At 50.6% G+C, this 12,179-nt stretch overlaps 1 protein-coding gene across 3 annotated transcripts in view; it reads left to right on the top strand.

The window, feature by feature from the left end:
* TBCD (tubulin folding cofactor D) overlaps positions 1 to 12,179 on the top strand; it is a 148,489-nt gene that overhangs the window by 39,553 nt on the left and 96,757 nt on the right. For all 3 annotated transcript variants that reach the window (XM_027517757.1, XM_027517756.1, XM_027517758.1), the window contains exons 10-13: positions 3,206 to 3,342; positions 3,962 to 4,022; positions 5,082 to 5,156; positions 5,413 to 5,507. In XM_027517757.1, the coding sequence (XP_027373558.1) occupies positions 3,206 to 3,342; positions 3,962 to 4,022; positions 5,082 to 5,156; positions 5,413 to 5,507 (368 nt within the window). The remainder of the gene's footprint in view (positions 1 to 3,205; positions 3,343 to 3,961; positions 4,023 to 5,081; positions 5,157 to 5,412; positions 5,508 to 12,179) is intronic.

Below are 12,179 nucleotides of genomic sequence, written 5' to 3'. Positions count from 1 at the left end.
ATTAATTAATATATTTTAATTGGAGGCTGATTACTTTACAGTATTGGAGTGGTTTTTGCCATACGTTGTCATGAATCAGCCATGGGTGTACATCGGTTCCCCATCCTGAACCCCACTCCCACCCAGTCTTCAGTTTTATTTCAAGTATTAATATGTATGTTTTGGGAGGAATTATTTGGTTATGAGGAATCATTGATTATGTTTTCAGTTATAGGGAATTGCAGAGAAGTGTGTTATATATTAGTGATGTTTTACTGAAATACCTTTTGAGTATTCTGCATACTGTAAGGATGTTCTGTAAACTTTATGAGACTAATGTTAGTGTCTGCTTTCCAGACGCTGTAAAAGGTTAACATTCTGTACTATGTTAGCGTTCCCCTGAGAAACAGAACCAGTGTGGGAGTGGGTGTGTGTGTATGTGTGTTAAGAGACACAAGGAATTGGTTCCTGGTTGTGAGTGTCCAGATCTGGTAGGCTTTGAGACTCAGGAGGAGCTGATGTTTCAGTCTGAGTCTGAAGGCAGGAAGAATCCCTCACTGAGGGGAGAGTGATCCAGTCTGTGGTCCCCGGGCCTTCACCAGGCTGGGCAAGGCCCACCACACTGGGGAGAGCAAGCTGCTCTACTCAGCCCACAAGGTAAATGTTATCTCACCTAGAGTCACCCACAGAGGTGCACCCAGAATAACGTTTGAACAAATATCTGGGCCCTGTGACCCGGCCAGCTTGACAAATTCAAGTGAACCACCACAAGTACTCTAAGCGTTTACTCGGGAAGGAGAGTAATTCAGCATCACAGTTACGTTGTTCAGGCTGTACCTCCCTGGACACTGAGTGTGATCGTTAAATGTGGACACTGAGTGTGATCGTTAAACGTGGTGGCTTCAGTCTTCCGGCCTGTTGTTTGCTTTCTGTCTCTTCGTCTTTTTTTTCATTTTATCCCCTCTGATGCACTTTCACGTTCTCTTGTAGATTCATTTCCTTTTTGGTTATCGTCCCCTTAGGAGTGCGTCTATCTGGCAGGCGGGTAACTGGCTGCACTGCCCCTCTTGCTATCTTGCTGTCTGCCCGGGCCTGGTCCGTTCCTCCCACTGGGATGCAGCCCTCGCTCCCGCAGCAGCTGCTGTGTCTTACGTGTGGCCTGTCGGTCCCTCCTGCTGGACCCACACTTCAGTGACTGCCCGGTGTGACATGGGTACCTCTGGACTCTGGCTCTTGGCCTCTTACCTGCTCTCTGATGGCGCGTCTGGATCTTAACGCGCCTCACAGTTGCCTGAGGATTCAGGAGACTTATGCAGAATTTGGGGTGCTTTCTCAGGTCCGCTTCCTCTAGTGTCTGTCCTCACTTAGTAGCCATCTCGTCACGATTTTTTTTTCTGCCCGTCAGGACAGTGGCTCTCTGCTTGGGCTCTACTTTCCTGTGCTGTGGTTTAGAAAGTTCCTCTGGGAGGAAGCAGGGGGGACAGTGGGTGCGCCCGAGGGCTTCTCTGCTGTGAGGGCTTGGAGCCTTGCCGTGGGTGTCTTGTGCCTGCCAGCAGTTGGTTTACGCAGTTTGTCTGGATCTGTGGTTAAGGCGGGAGGGAGAGTCCGGTGGCAGCCTGTCTGGTCCCTGGTTGCTGGACAGTGATGAGGACTTTGCCTGTGAGCTGGTGAGCATGTCCTCACTGGAGGAGAACAGCGGCAGAGTCAACAGTCGTCACCACGTGCCTGCTGCTTGTTGGGCGCTTTATGACCACAGTCCTGTGGCGCCTGGTGACCTTCTCCCTGATTCAGTTACCTGTTGCTGCTCTGATTCTTTTGCGTTGTTTTCCCCAGACCAGGCAGTTGTCAGACACCCTCTGGGTGACCTGTAGTGTGGACTCAGTTCTGAATCTGTCTCCGTGGAGACAGCACCAGATCCCACAGATTAAGGGCTCAGTCCCCAAGACTGTCTCTTCCCCCCTCAACCCCTCCCCTCGCTGGTTCCAAGTCCCAGTTGTCACCTGCGCTCCTGACAGCTGGGCTACAGGTTGGCGGTTCCCACTACCCCCTTTATGGGTTTGATAATTTGCTAGAGTGGCTCACAGAACTCAGAAATATTTTATTTACGAGATGATTGGTTTGTTGCAAAAGGCTCAGGAATAGTCAAGTGGAAGAGATGCCGAGGGCAGGGCAGGGCAGGGCTCAGGGAGAGGGCATGGGGCTTCTGTGGGTTTTACTGGAAGCCTCATTGCATAGTCAGGGCTGATTCCATCACTGGCCATTGGTGGTTGGTTGACCTTCCATCCTGGGAACTGCCCCACGGAATCTGAGGCCTCAAGGCCACAGCTAACAGCGTCCAGGTTGCCTCTATCTCCAAAGCCCCAGTTATCTCTTGCCGGACTTGGCCTTAGGCTACGGCCCCTAGTGGTCATGCTGTAACTCCGCCTGTCACCATTTGTGCCCCAGGCCCTGTCCTGAGATGGAGCTGCCCCAGAGTCAGGCCCAAGCGTGCCTGCCGGCTTCCAGGAAGGGAGGCGGTGTTTGTGGGCCTCGCTCTGCACAGGCCCTGGTCTGTGCTTTGTGCGCATCCTCCCATCTGCCCTCACTTTACAGACAGGGAAACTGAGGCAACCGGAAGTTCAGGGACTGTGCAGTCAGACAGCTGAGCTGGCCTGTGCTGTGGGACCCTTCACGGCGCCGTGGGAGATAATGCTGGTGACCTCAGTAGGTGGAGGAGGGGGGTGTGGTGGGCAGGAAGTAGTGAGAGCCATTCAGGAGGTGGGCTCTGGGAGCTGGAGAGGACCAGCTGTGGCCCCTGGGGTGCGGAAGGCAGGGCCTGGCCCAGGGGCGGGGGTGGGACTGCACTCAGCTGGGACCTGGAGGCGGAGCCTTTGGAGATAGGGCCAAGGCCAGTGGGTTCGAACATGCCTTTCCTGCCATCTCAGTCACAGGCTTTCTTATTGTCACGCTTTATCATCTGCCTTTCTGCTAAGAAAGCTTTCTAACGCGTGAGGGTTTCTAAGTCCTCTAGAGGGTGAATCTGTGTTCTGAAGCTCAGATGAGGTGGTCATCTTTCCTTGACAGTCCATGCTGGCAACCGTTATTGCTCAGTTTCCTTCCTGTCCATCCCGTCCCTGGAAAGCACATGGAATTTTCACAGTGATGCTATTCATAAATTGCTGAATCAGTCGGGAGTTTCTAGCTCCAGGGTGTCCCAGTGGGTCTGAGGTTTGTTTGCTCCTTGCAGGTACCAGCGGGGCTGCCGCTCCTTGGCCGAGAGCTTACAGCATTCCATTCAGAATCCCAGAGAGCCCGTGACACAGGCTGAGACCCCCGACAGCGATGGACAGGATGACGTCCCCGAGGAGGTAGAGAGTGTGATCGGTGAGTGCGGGCCGCCTCATCTCCACCTACAGGGCACCCAGTTCGACCTCCGGTCTTTGCAGGGCGGGAGGAGAGGCTGGGGGTTCCTGCACCCGCAGTCCCCCTTGCCCTCTGATGCAGCCCTAGATTGCTGTGGTCAGGGTGCCCCTGTGTGTACACCTCCACAGGCTCCGTCCTGCCTCTGCTCTCTAGCAGGGCCTCCACTGACCGGCCTGCAAGGCCCGTCGTGCTCACGAGGCCTCTGAGCAGCCTCTCCTAGTGGCTGACCGTTTCCAGGACCCGGTCCCCAGGAGAACTGCTCTCTGCAGCCTCCAGCAGACACTTGTTTTTTCTGGGCAGCCTCCCTCACTGGTGCTCTCTGCCCAGTGCCTGTGAGGATGGGTGGATGTACTTTTTAGGAGCTATGGCAGAAGTTGGTCTTAAATGATGATTTGAAAACACACAGGAGGAAATGTCCTTTTCTTATGATTAGACTTAAGGTTCTTCCTGTAATTCCCTTCATAGTGTTGTTTGGAGTGACATGCAGGGAGGGTTACCTTAAAGCTGGGAACTGAGAGCTCAGCTTGAATTCCGAGTGCTTCCATGCGGCTCACAGACTGGCCTTCCTTTGTTCTTCCAGAGCAGCTGCTGGTTGGGCTGAAGGACAAGGACACGATCGTGCGGTGGTCTGCGGCCAAAGGGTAGGTGCCCAATTCAGGCCAGGGGTGGGCTGGGGGCTGGCAGCTTACTTCCCAGGTACTCACGGGTCTGCTGGGTCTTCTTAATCATGAAGAACTTCTTGTGGATTTTGATAGCTGTGAACAGGTCTGAGAGTTTTAAAAGGTAGACTGATTTTTTTTTCCCTAATTTATATTTATTGCTTTATGTCCTAATTTTCAAGAACATTGCTGAGATTGGTCAGTGGCTCCTTCATTTTCTTGCATTTTTGGTTGGAGTGAGCCACATTTGCCTTTTGTTAACCTTCAGGTGTTCCTTTTCTTACTCGTCCATGTCCTCATCGCCATGACCCTCACTTCCTGCCCCCAGGGCCAGGGGTACACCCCTCATGTAGGAAGGGGTGCTGCACAGCCCCGCTTAATCCCAGAGTCTGGCATCTCCCCTCTGCTGCGCCTGAGGGAACAACCAGCAGAGGTGCCCAGGCCCACCCAGGTGGGCCAGAGGGACATGGGGGACAGAGTACAAAGGAAATGGTTACGGGGAAAAGTAAAATTGATGGAAGTGCTGGTGGGCCTCCCCCGAGAGTTCTGGGTTTCTGTGCCAACTAATTCACATAGCAAGCAGCAGGGAAAGGGGGCGCACATGGAGGCTTTTGGGTAACTTTGAAGCCCAGAGTCTTGTCTGCTTGGAATGTGATGGGCTGGGAGGGTGGGTCTTCCTGGGGTGCTCCTGGCCGGGACACAACCCAGGCAGGTGACCTTAGGGGAGCCAGCCCAGTTGGCATCCAGCATGGGGGTGGGACAGCCTGCCGGGCAGACCTTGGGGGCTGAGCTGGGACCCTTGACTGTCCGAGACAAACACGTGCCCAGTGGGCCCCCTTTGCCTGGGTCCCCCAGATATCTGTCCTGTGTTCATGTCAGTGTGATGGGCCCCCGATGGGGCAGCTGGCCTTTGTGGAACAGACTCAGCCACTTGGCCCTTCTCTGGCGGGAAGGACAGTCTCTCGGGATGTTCCTAGTGTAGCATGGGCTCTCGACGGGCTGGTTATGCTGACAGATGCTGACGCTGCTTTTTCTTTTCAGAATTGGTAGGATGGCCGGAAGACTGCCCAAAGAGCTGGCGGATGACGTGACTGGGTCGGTGCTGGACTGTTTCAGGTGTGTGGGGACATCACAGAGGGAGGTGTGTTTCTGGGGCATGTGAGGCTGACCCAGGACTTGGACTCTTTCTCTGGAGATCTGAACATGGCTGAACATGGCTGTCCAGTTGGTTTGGAGTACTTTACCTCGTTAGCTGACAAACTTACTAAGAGTTTTAATGATGCTTTCAGCCCAGTGGGTGGACGTGTGCTCTGCGTCCTGGGGGGGACAAGCTGGCACGGTGCTGGGGTCTCAGGCTCTCTTGTATTTTCAGTTTCCAGGAGACGGACAGTGCCTGGCATGGCGGGTGTCTGGCGCTGGCGGAACTGGGCAGACGAGGCCTGCTGCTCCCTTCCCGGCTCTCAGATGGTGAGTGTGAAGCTCAGTTTGTGTGTGCACCTTGTGGTGCTTCATCCAGCCCCGTCCTGGCGCGGCCCAGTCCCTGGCATGATGCGAGCATCGTGAGTGTTGCAGGAGAGAGCCTTCTAGGCCTGTGTCCTCAGGCTTCTTTCTCACGTAGGCCTTTCTGAGTCCCAGTGTCTCTTCTCCCTTCTGTGCAGTTTCAGTATCCTTTCGGTCCCAATTTGGAGGGTCGTGAGCTCTTGTGATGTCTGGGATTGTCTTGTCCCCCAGAACCAATTTCACCCTCGTGGGGGTGCTGTCGCCCATTAAGAATGTGTGCGTGGCCGTGGTTCTTCTCCTGCAGTGACATCATGGTTCCTGGGAGCAAGACTCATGCCAGTGAGGGGATGGGGCGGAAGCTTCTCAGTGGGTCTGAGCAGGGGGACAGCATGGCGGGTGCAGACGGACCACTGATTTCAAGGCCTGCGTGTCCTAGCTCTAGGACCCGGCCACATGGAGGTGCAGCCTGGGACCGAGGCCACAAGAAGCTTGCCTGTGGTGGGTGGGGATGTCCCTGGGAGCACCGGTGCCTGTGGATGGAAGGGCTGGATACCTGGGAGGGATGAAGAGGGGCCTTTGCTGGAGTGTCTCCACAGATGGCACGCGCCCTGGGGATGACGTCTGTGCAGAGAAGGTGCTGTCAGCAGCCAAGCGGTGGGCTTGTTGCAGGCGCTGGCTGTGCGCCCGGTGTTGTGAGGCACGTGCAGAGCTGCTCGACCCTTGATTTCTATGGGCTCTTTCAGCTTATTTTTGTAGCAGCTTTACTGAGAGACAATTTATGTTAATATATTGTGAAGTTCACCCATTTAAAGAGTTCAGTAGTTTTTAGTATATTTACAGAGTTGTGCAACCACCACCATCTGAGTCTAATTTCATTGTTTCTCAGAGAAACTCCATACTCCGGAGAAGTCATTCCCCATTTTCCCTCAGCACCCCCAGTCCCAGGCAACCACTGATCTCTTTCTGTCTCTGTAACTGCCTTTTCTGGACACTTCGTGTAAATGGGATCTCCAGTGGTGGTCTTGGCATTGGCCTGTTTCACTCAGTGTAATGTTTTTAACCTTCAGCCCCGTTGTACCGTATAGTGGTAGTACTTCATTCCTTTTTGTGGCTGAATAATATTCCATGGTATGGCTGCACGTTTATTAATCTTCTCATAGGTGATGGACGTTTGGGTTTTCACCTTGGGCTACTGTGAATAATGCTGCCCTGAACATTTGTGTACAAGTTTTGTGTGGCCACGTGATTTGAGTTCTCATACTCAAATCACTAGGTGTAGACCTAGGAGTAGAATTGCTGGATCAATGCTAAATCTGTCTTCAACTTTTTGAGGAACTGCAAACTCTTCCAAGACAGTTGTACCGTGCACCACCGCTTGACATTCCTACCAGCTGCGTATGAGGGTTCCAGTTTCCCCATCCTCTCCAACTGATGTTTCTCTGTTTTTTTTTTTTTTTTTTTTAATAGCCATCCTAGTGGGTGTAAAGTGGTATCTTACTGTGGTTTTGATTTGCATCTCAACTGTGTTGAGCATCTTTTCATGTGCTTTTTGACCATTTGGATATGTTCATTGGAGAAATGTATGTTCAAGTACTTTGTTAATTTAAAAAATTGGGCTGTTTGTCTTTCTACTGTTATGAGTTCTTGATGGATATAAGCCTTTTATCAGATACATGATTTGTGGATATTCTGTCTCCTCTGTGGTTGTCTTGTCACTTTGCTGATGGAGTCTGATGCACTGAAGCTGTAAGTTTTGATTGACTTACCAGTTTTCTGTTTTGTTGCCTGTGCCCCTGCTTTCATATCTAAGAAGTCGTTGCCTACCCCAAGGCCACGGAGATGTACTGCTGTACTTTTACTTACTCTTGTTCCACCCTAAGTGACTTACACATTTATTTGTGAAAACAGACGTGTGAGAGTGTGTGTGTGCACAAGGGTGTCACAGGTCAAGAGGAAGTCTGCCTCTGTGGTGCCAATTTCAGTTTAACTTGAAGGAGACCAGAGCCCTCACGGCTTCTCGTGCCTGAGGCCGGCTGGCACAGTGTCTTGTCTGTCATATATCATGACGTCAGCAGCCTCCACCAGCCGCAAGCAGCCAGAGTGAGAACGTAGAGTGCTGGATGAAGTGTACTGTTGTAGACAAATGTAGATGAAAAGTGTCAAGATGGGGCCCAAAAACTGTGAGACATCACATGTGGTGAGGTGGCCTGTGGTCTTAGGTGCTGGCCGCCTCCTGCCTGTGGCGCCGTCCAGGTGAGCCACGCCTCTCCGCGACCTTTCGTGTGGCTGGTGGGTTGTGGAGCTGCGCTGTCTCCTGCCTCGGAGGGGTTGTGCAGGCAACTGCGGTCTTATCCTGGAGCAGGCTCCAGAGGTGATGGGCCTACACCATTCAGTCTTCTTTAGCCCTTTCTCCTGCTCCTCAGACTGGGCCGTTTGAATTGCCCTGTCTTCAGGTTCTCTGATCCTTCCTTCTGTCTGCTCAAACCTGCAGTTTGTTCTCCTTCCTCAGCTGAATTTTTCATTTCATTGACTATATTTTCAGTTCTAGAATTTCTCTGTGGTCTCTTTTACAGCCTGTCTCTGTATTGACACTCCATGTTTGTACAGACATTGTTCTTTTGTTTCCTTTAGCTCTTGGAGCATATTTGAGATAATTGATTGAGTCTGTGTCTTGTAAGACGCTGTCTGGCCTTCCTCAGAGGTGGTTTCTGTCAGTTTCTTTTTTTTTTCACTGTGACTGTACCATAGTTTTTTCTTTCTTTGTATGCCTTGTTACTTTTTTATTGAAAACTGGGCATTCTGACATATGATGTGGTAACTCTAGAAATCAAGTTCCACCTTGTCAGAGGTTTGCTGCTCTTGCTGTTGAAGATTGTTTGGTTGTCTCTTTATTCGTGACTTTTTTTTTTTTTTTTTGCAATGACTTTATTCCTTGTTGTTTGGTCACTGAGGTCTCTTTTCTATTGTTTTAGTGTATCGCCAGTGACCTAACAGAGGCTTCTTAGATGCTGAAATATAGTAGCCTCTCTGTTCACTAAGCACCCTGTTGGTTGATGCAGGTTTTTTATTAGATTCCAGAGTGCTGAAAAGCTAGATTCTATTTTTACCAGCTTACTGGTTTCCTTGGTAGAGGGACCAATTCGTGGAGCTCCCTATGGCGATATTCTGTCACATCATCCAAAAACCAGCATCTGAATAGCTTTCCAGTATTACTCTGGGTCTTCTGAGAAGATGTGTGGACACCAAGACAGAATTAAGTGTGCAAGTTATTTTATTAGGAAATGTAGGGAAGGCTGGCAGAGCCACCATCCAGCCCCAAGAGCTGCGAGGCTGGGGTGTGGGTGGCGGAGTCCTGGTGGGCTGTGTGGTCTCAGGAAGGGCTTCTAGGGAAGTGGGGGTCCTCAAGCCAAAGTCAGCCTCAGATACATTCTCGGCTTCCTGGGATGGTCTAGGCATGGCTGCTGCCTGCCTCCTTGGTGGGGTGGCCATGGCGCCTAGGGTCAGCCTGTGCCTGTGGGTGAGTCCTGCCTTGGCCACAGCCTTCATGTGCAGAGTGCTGACCTCTCTTGTCTCCTTACTGCTCCCTCTCCATGGGCCTGTGTGCCTGGCTTTCCTTCTCCACTGCTCCTGACCTCTCCTAGCACTTTCTTGTTCTCCTGACGACTATGCGCTTTGCTGATTTTTAACCTTTGTGCAATCTTGAACATTCCAGCCTGTAAGAAAAGTGATGGCCATACCAAGACATCTCTGGCTTAGTGTGTGGAGTAGGGGTTGTGTTTTTCTGTATCAAAATGTTTTTCTCCTTGAGTGAAAGTGTGTGCGTACTTCATTTCATACTCACTCCTCTCCCTGTCTTGGGAGTGGGGGCATTTTGGTTGAAGATTAAACCAGGGGTAGAGGTAGATGCAAAGAAGGCAGTGGCACCCCACTCCAGTGTTTTGCCTAGAAAATCCCATGGAAGGAGGAGCCTGGTGGGCTGCAGTCCACGGGGTCGCTAAGAGTTGGATACGACTGAGCGACTTCATTTCCACTTTTCACTTTCATGCATTGGAGAAGGACATGGCAACCCACTCCAGTGTTCTTGCCTGGAGAATCCCAGGGATGGTGGAGCCTGGTGGGCTGCCATCTATGGGGTCACACAGAGTTGGACACAACTGAAGCGACTTAGCAGCAGCAGCAGCAGAGGTAGATGGCTGTGGGCTGCTGGTAAGACTGGTACAAAGCAGGTTGTCAGTACTTTTGTTTCTTCAATGTGAATACAAGGATCCTTTTTAGAAGTTATTTTCAGCTTTACCAGGATGTGTAGTTCACCAAACATACTGTTTACCTATTATAAGTGTCTGATTCAGTGGCTTTGGTTTGTTACATTATCGATTTTCAAAAAACATTTTAGAATATATATGACATCAGTTCAGTTATTAGCTCAGTTGCGTCTGACTCTTTGCGACCCCATGGACTGCAACACACCAGGCCTCCCTGTCCATCACCAACTCCCAGAGTTTACCCAAACTCATCTCCATTGAGTCGGTGATGCCATCCAACCATATGTGACATAAAACTTGCCATATTAACTATTTTTAAGTGTACAGTTCAGTGGCATTAACTACATTTACGGTGTTGTATAACCATTATCATCACCATCTATTTCCAGATTTTTTTATGTTCCCAAACAGAAGCCATGTCCCCTTAAAGCCTTAACCCCCCCTACCTCCCCTCCCCTCGGCCTCTGACACCCACACATCTGCCTGCCTCTGTGAGCTCACTGCCTTGGGGCCTCAGTAAGTGGGGTTGTGCAGGGCTGTCCTTTGTGTCCTACTTGCTTCATCTAGGATTCCCGGGTTAAGTTCGTTTTGTAGCTCATGCCCAAGTCTCATTCCTCTCTATGGCTGAGTGACAGCCCTCTGTGTGTGGACGACCTGTTATTTACGTGTTCGTCTGTCAGTAGACATTTGGGTTATTTCTGTCTTTTTACCATTCTGAATAATGCTGCCGTGAACACTGGGTGCCTGCATCTGTTGGAGTCCTGGTTTTCATTTCTTTTAGGTGTATGTCTAGGAGTGAAATTGCTGGTGCACATGGTAATTCTGTACTAAAATTTTTGAGGATTTACTGCTTTTTATACAGGAAGGTTAGAGACAGCTCTGGAGTTGGGTTATATGTGAGTGAAAAAAGGTACTGTCATTGATAAATCAGCAAGACGGAGTTTTTTTTTGCTGTTGTTGCTAGGATCTAAGAACCCACTGTGCTTGTAAAGGTAGTTGCAGAGAGCCTGCATGGTTTCTGTGGCTGTACGTGTGCAGATGACGTTTTGGAGGAATTCCCTTAGGCGGGTTAATTTCATGGGGCTGCAGGCACATGTGGCTTCCCCGTGAAAATCTGCAGGCAGCGCTGGGGCTCCCTGGCTTGTGTGTTTGCAGGGCTCTGAACAGTCATTAACTGTCTCTGTTTCTTCTTGTTGTCATTTAAGATGGTGGTGGTCATTCTTGGGTGAGCTTAGAATCTTTGGGCCCCCAAAATGGAAGTTTTATGTTCTTGCCTGTAAGGCACGAGGTGAGAGCTTATCTCCAGGGCCTGAGGCTTTGGGCCCCAAGCCTAGAACAGCTTCTGACGCTCTGCTTCCTGCAGGGTGCGGACTGGCTGGAAAGCAGGGGTCCCCTGTTTTTGGTCTTTGTAAGCATATTGGTACACAGAAACACAAGAGCCCAGGCTTGCCGGGGAAGGCTGTGCGTGTGTGCGTTGGTTTCAGGTCACAACAGCACACGTGTTGGATTGGTGGTGTGGGGCAGGGACGCACAGGCCATCCTTGATGATTTATAACGATTTGTATCAGCGGCTTCCTATTTACCTTAAAAGAATCAAGACCAGCTCTACATCCCTGTTGTGGGTTGGTGGTATTCAGTCGCTAAGCTGCGTCTGACTCTTTGAGACCCCATGAAGCACACCAGGCTTCCCTGTCCTTCACTATCTCCTGGAGCTTGCTCAGACTCACGTCCGTTGAGTCAGTGATGCCATCCAACCATCTCATCCTCTGTCATTCCCTTCTCCTCCTGCCCTCAATCTTTCCCACCGTCAGGGTCTTTTCCAATGAGTTGGCTCTTTGCATCAGATGGCTAAAGTATTGGAGTATGTGAGTTGGTATCAGTGGTTTTATATAAATCTAACTTGCTGGAAAGCCGGTTGTTTGCCATACTGAATAGTGTTTTGTTTTTTTTAATAAGGAGGATTTTAAAAATTATTTTTATTTTATTTTTATTTTTGGCAACACTGGGTCTCCATTGCTGCCCGTGAACTTTTCTCTAGTTGTGGCAGGCAGGGGCTACTCTCTCATTGCAACACACGGACTTCTCATTGCAGTGGCTTCTCTTATTGCGGAGCACGGGCTCCAGGGCTCATGGGCTTCAGTAGTTGCAGTGTGTGGGCTCTAGAAAGCAGGCTTAGTAGTTGTGGTGATGGGTTTAGTTGCCCCGCAGCACATGGGCTCTTCCTGGACCAGGGATCAAACCTGCGTCTTCTTAATGGGCAGGTGGAGTCTTAACCCCTTGATCCTCAGGGAAGTCCTTGTTATTTAAAACAACTTTCTTGTAAAAACTGTTTGGCTGTACCAGGTCTTAGTTCCAGCATGTGGGATCTAGTTCCCTG

The sequence above is a fragment of the Bos indicus x Bos taurus genome, chromosome 19 (genome assembly GCF_003369695.1).
Source record: "Bos indicus x Bos taurus breed Angus x Brahman F1 hybrid chromosome 19, Bos_hybrid_MaternalHap_v2.0, whole genome shotgun sequence".
Classification (NCBI taxonomy): Eukaryota; Metazoa; Chordata; class Mammalia; order Artiodactyla; family Bovidae; genus Bos; species Bos indicus x Bos taurus.
The sequence above is the reverse complement of the archived record's forward strand: the minus strand, read 5'-3'. Positions and strand labels throughout refer to the sequence as shown.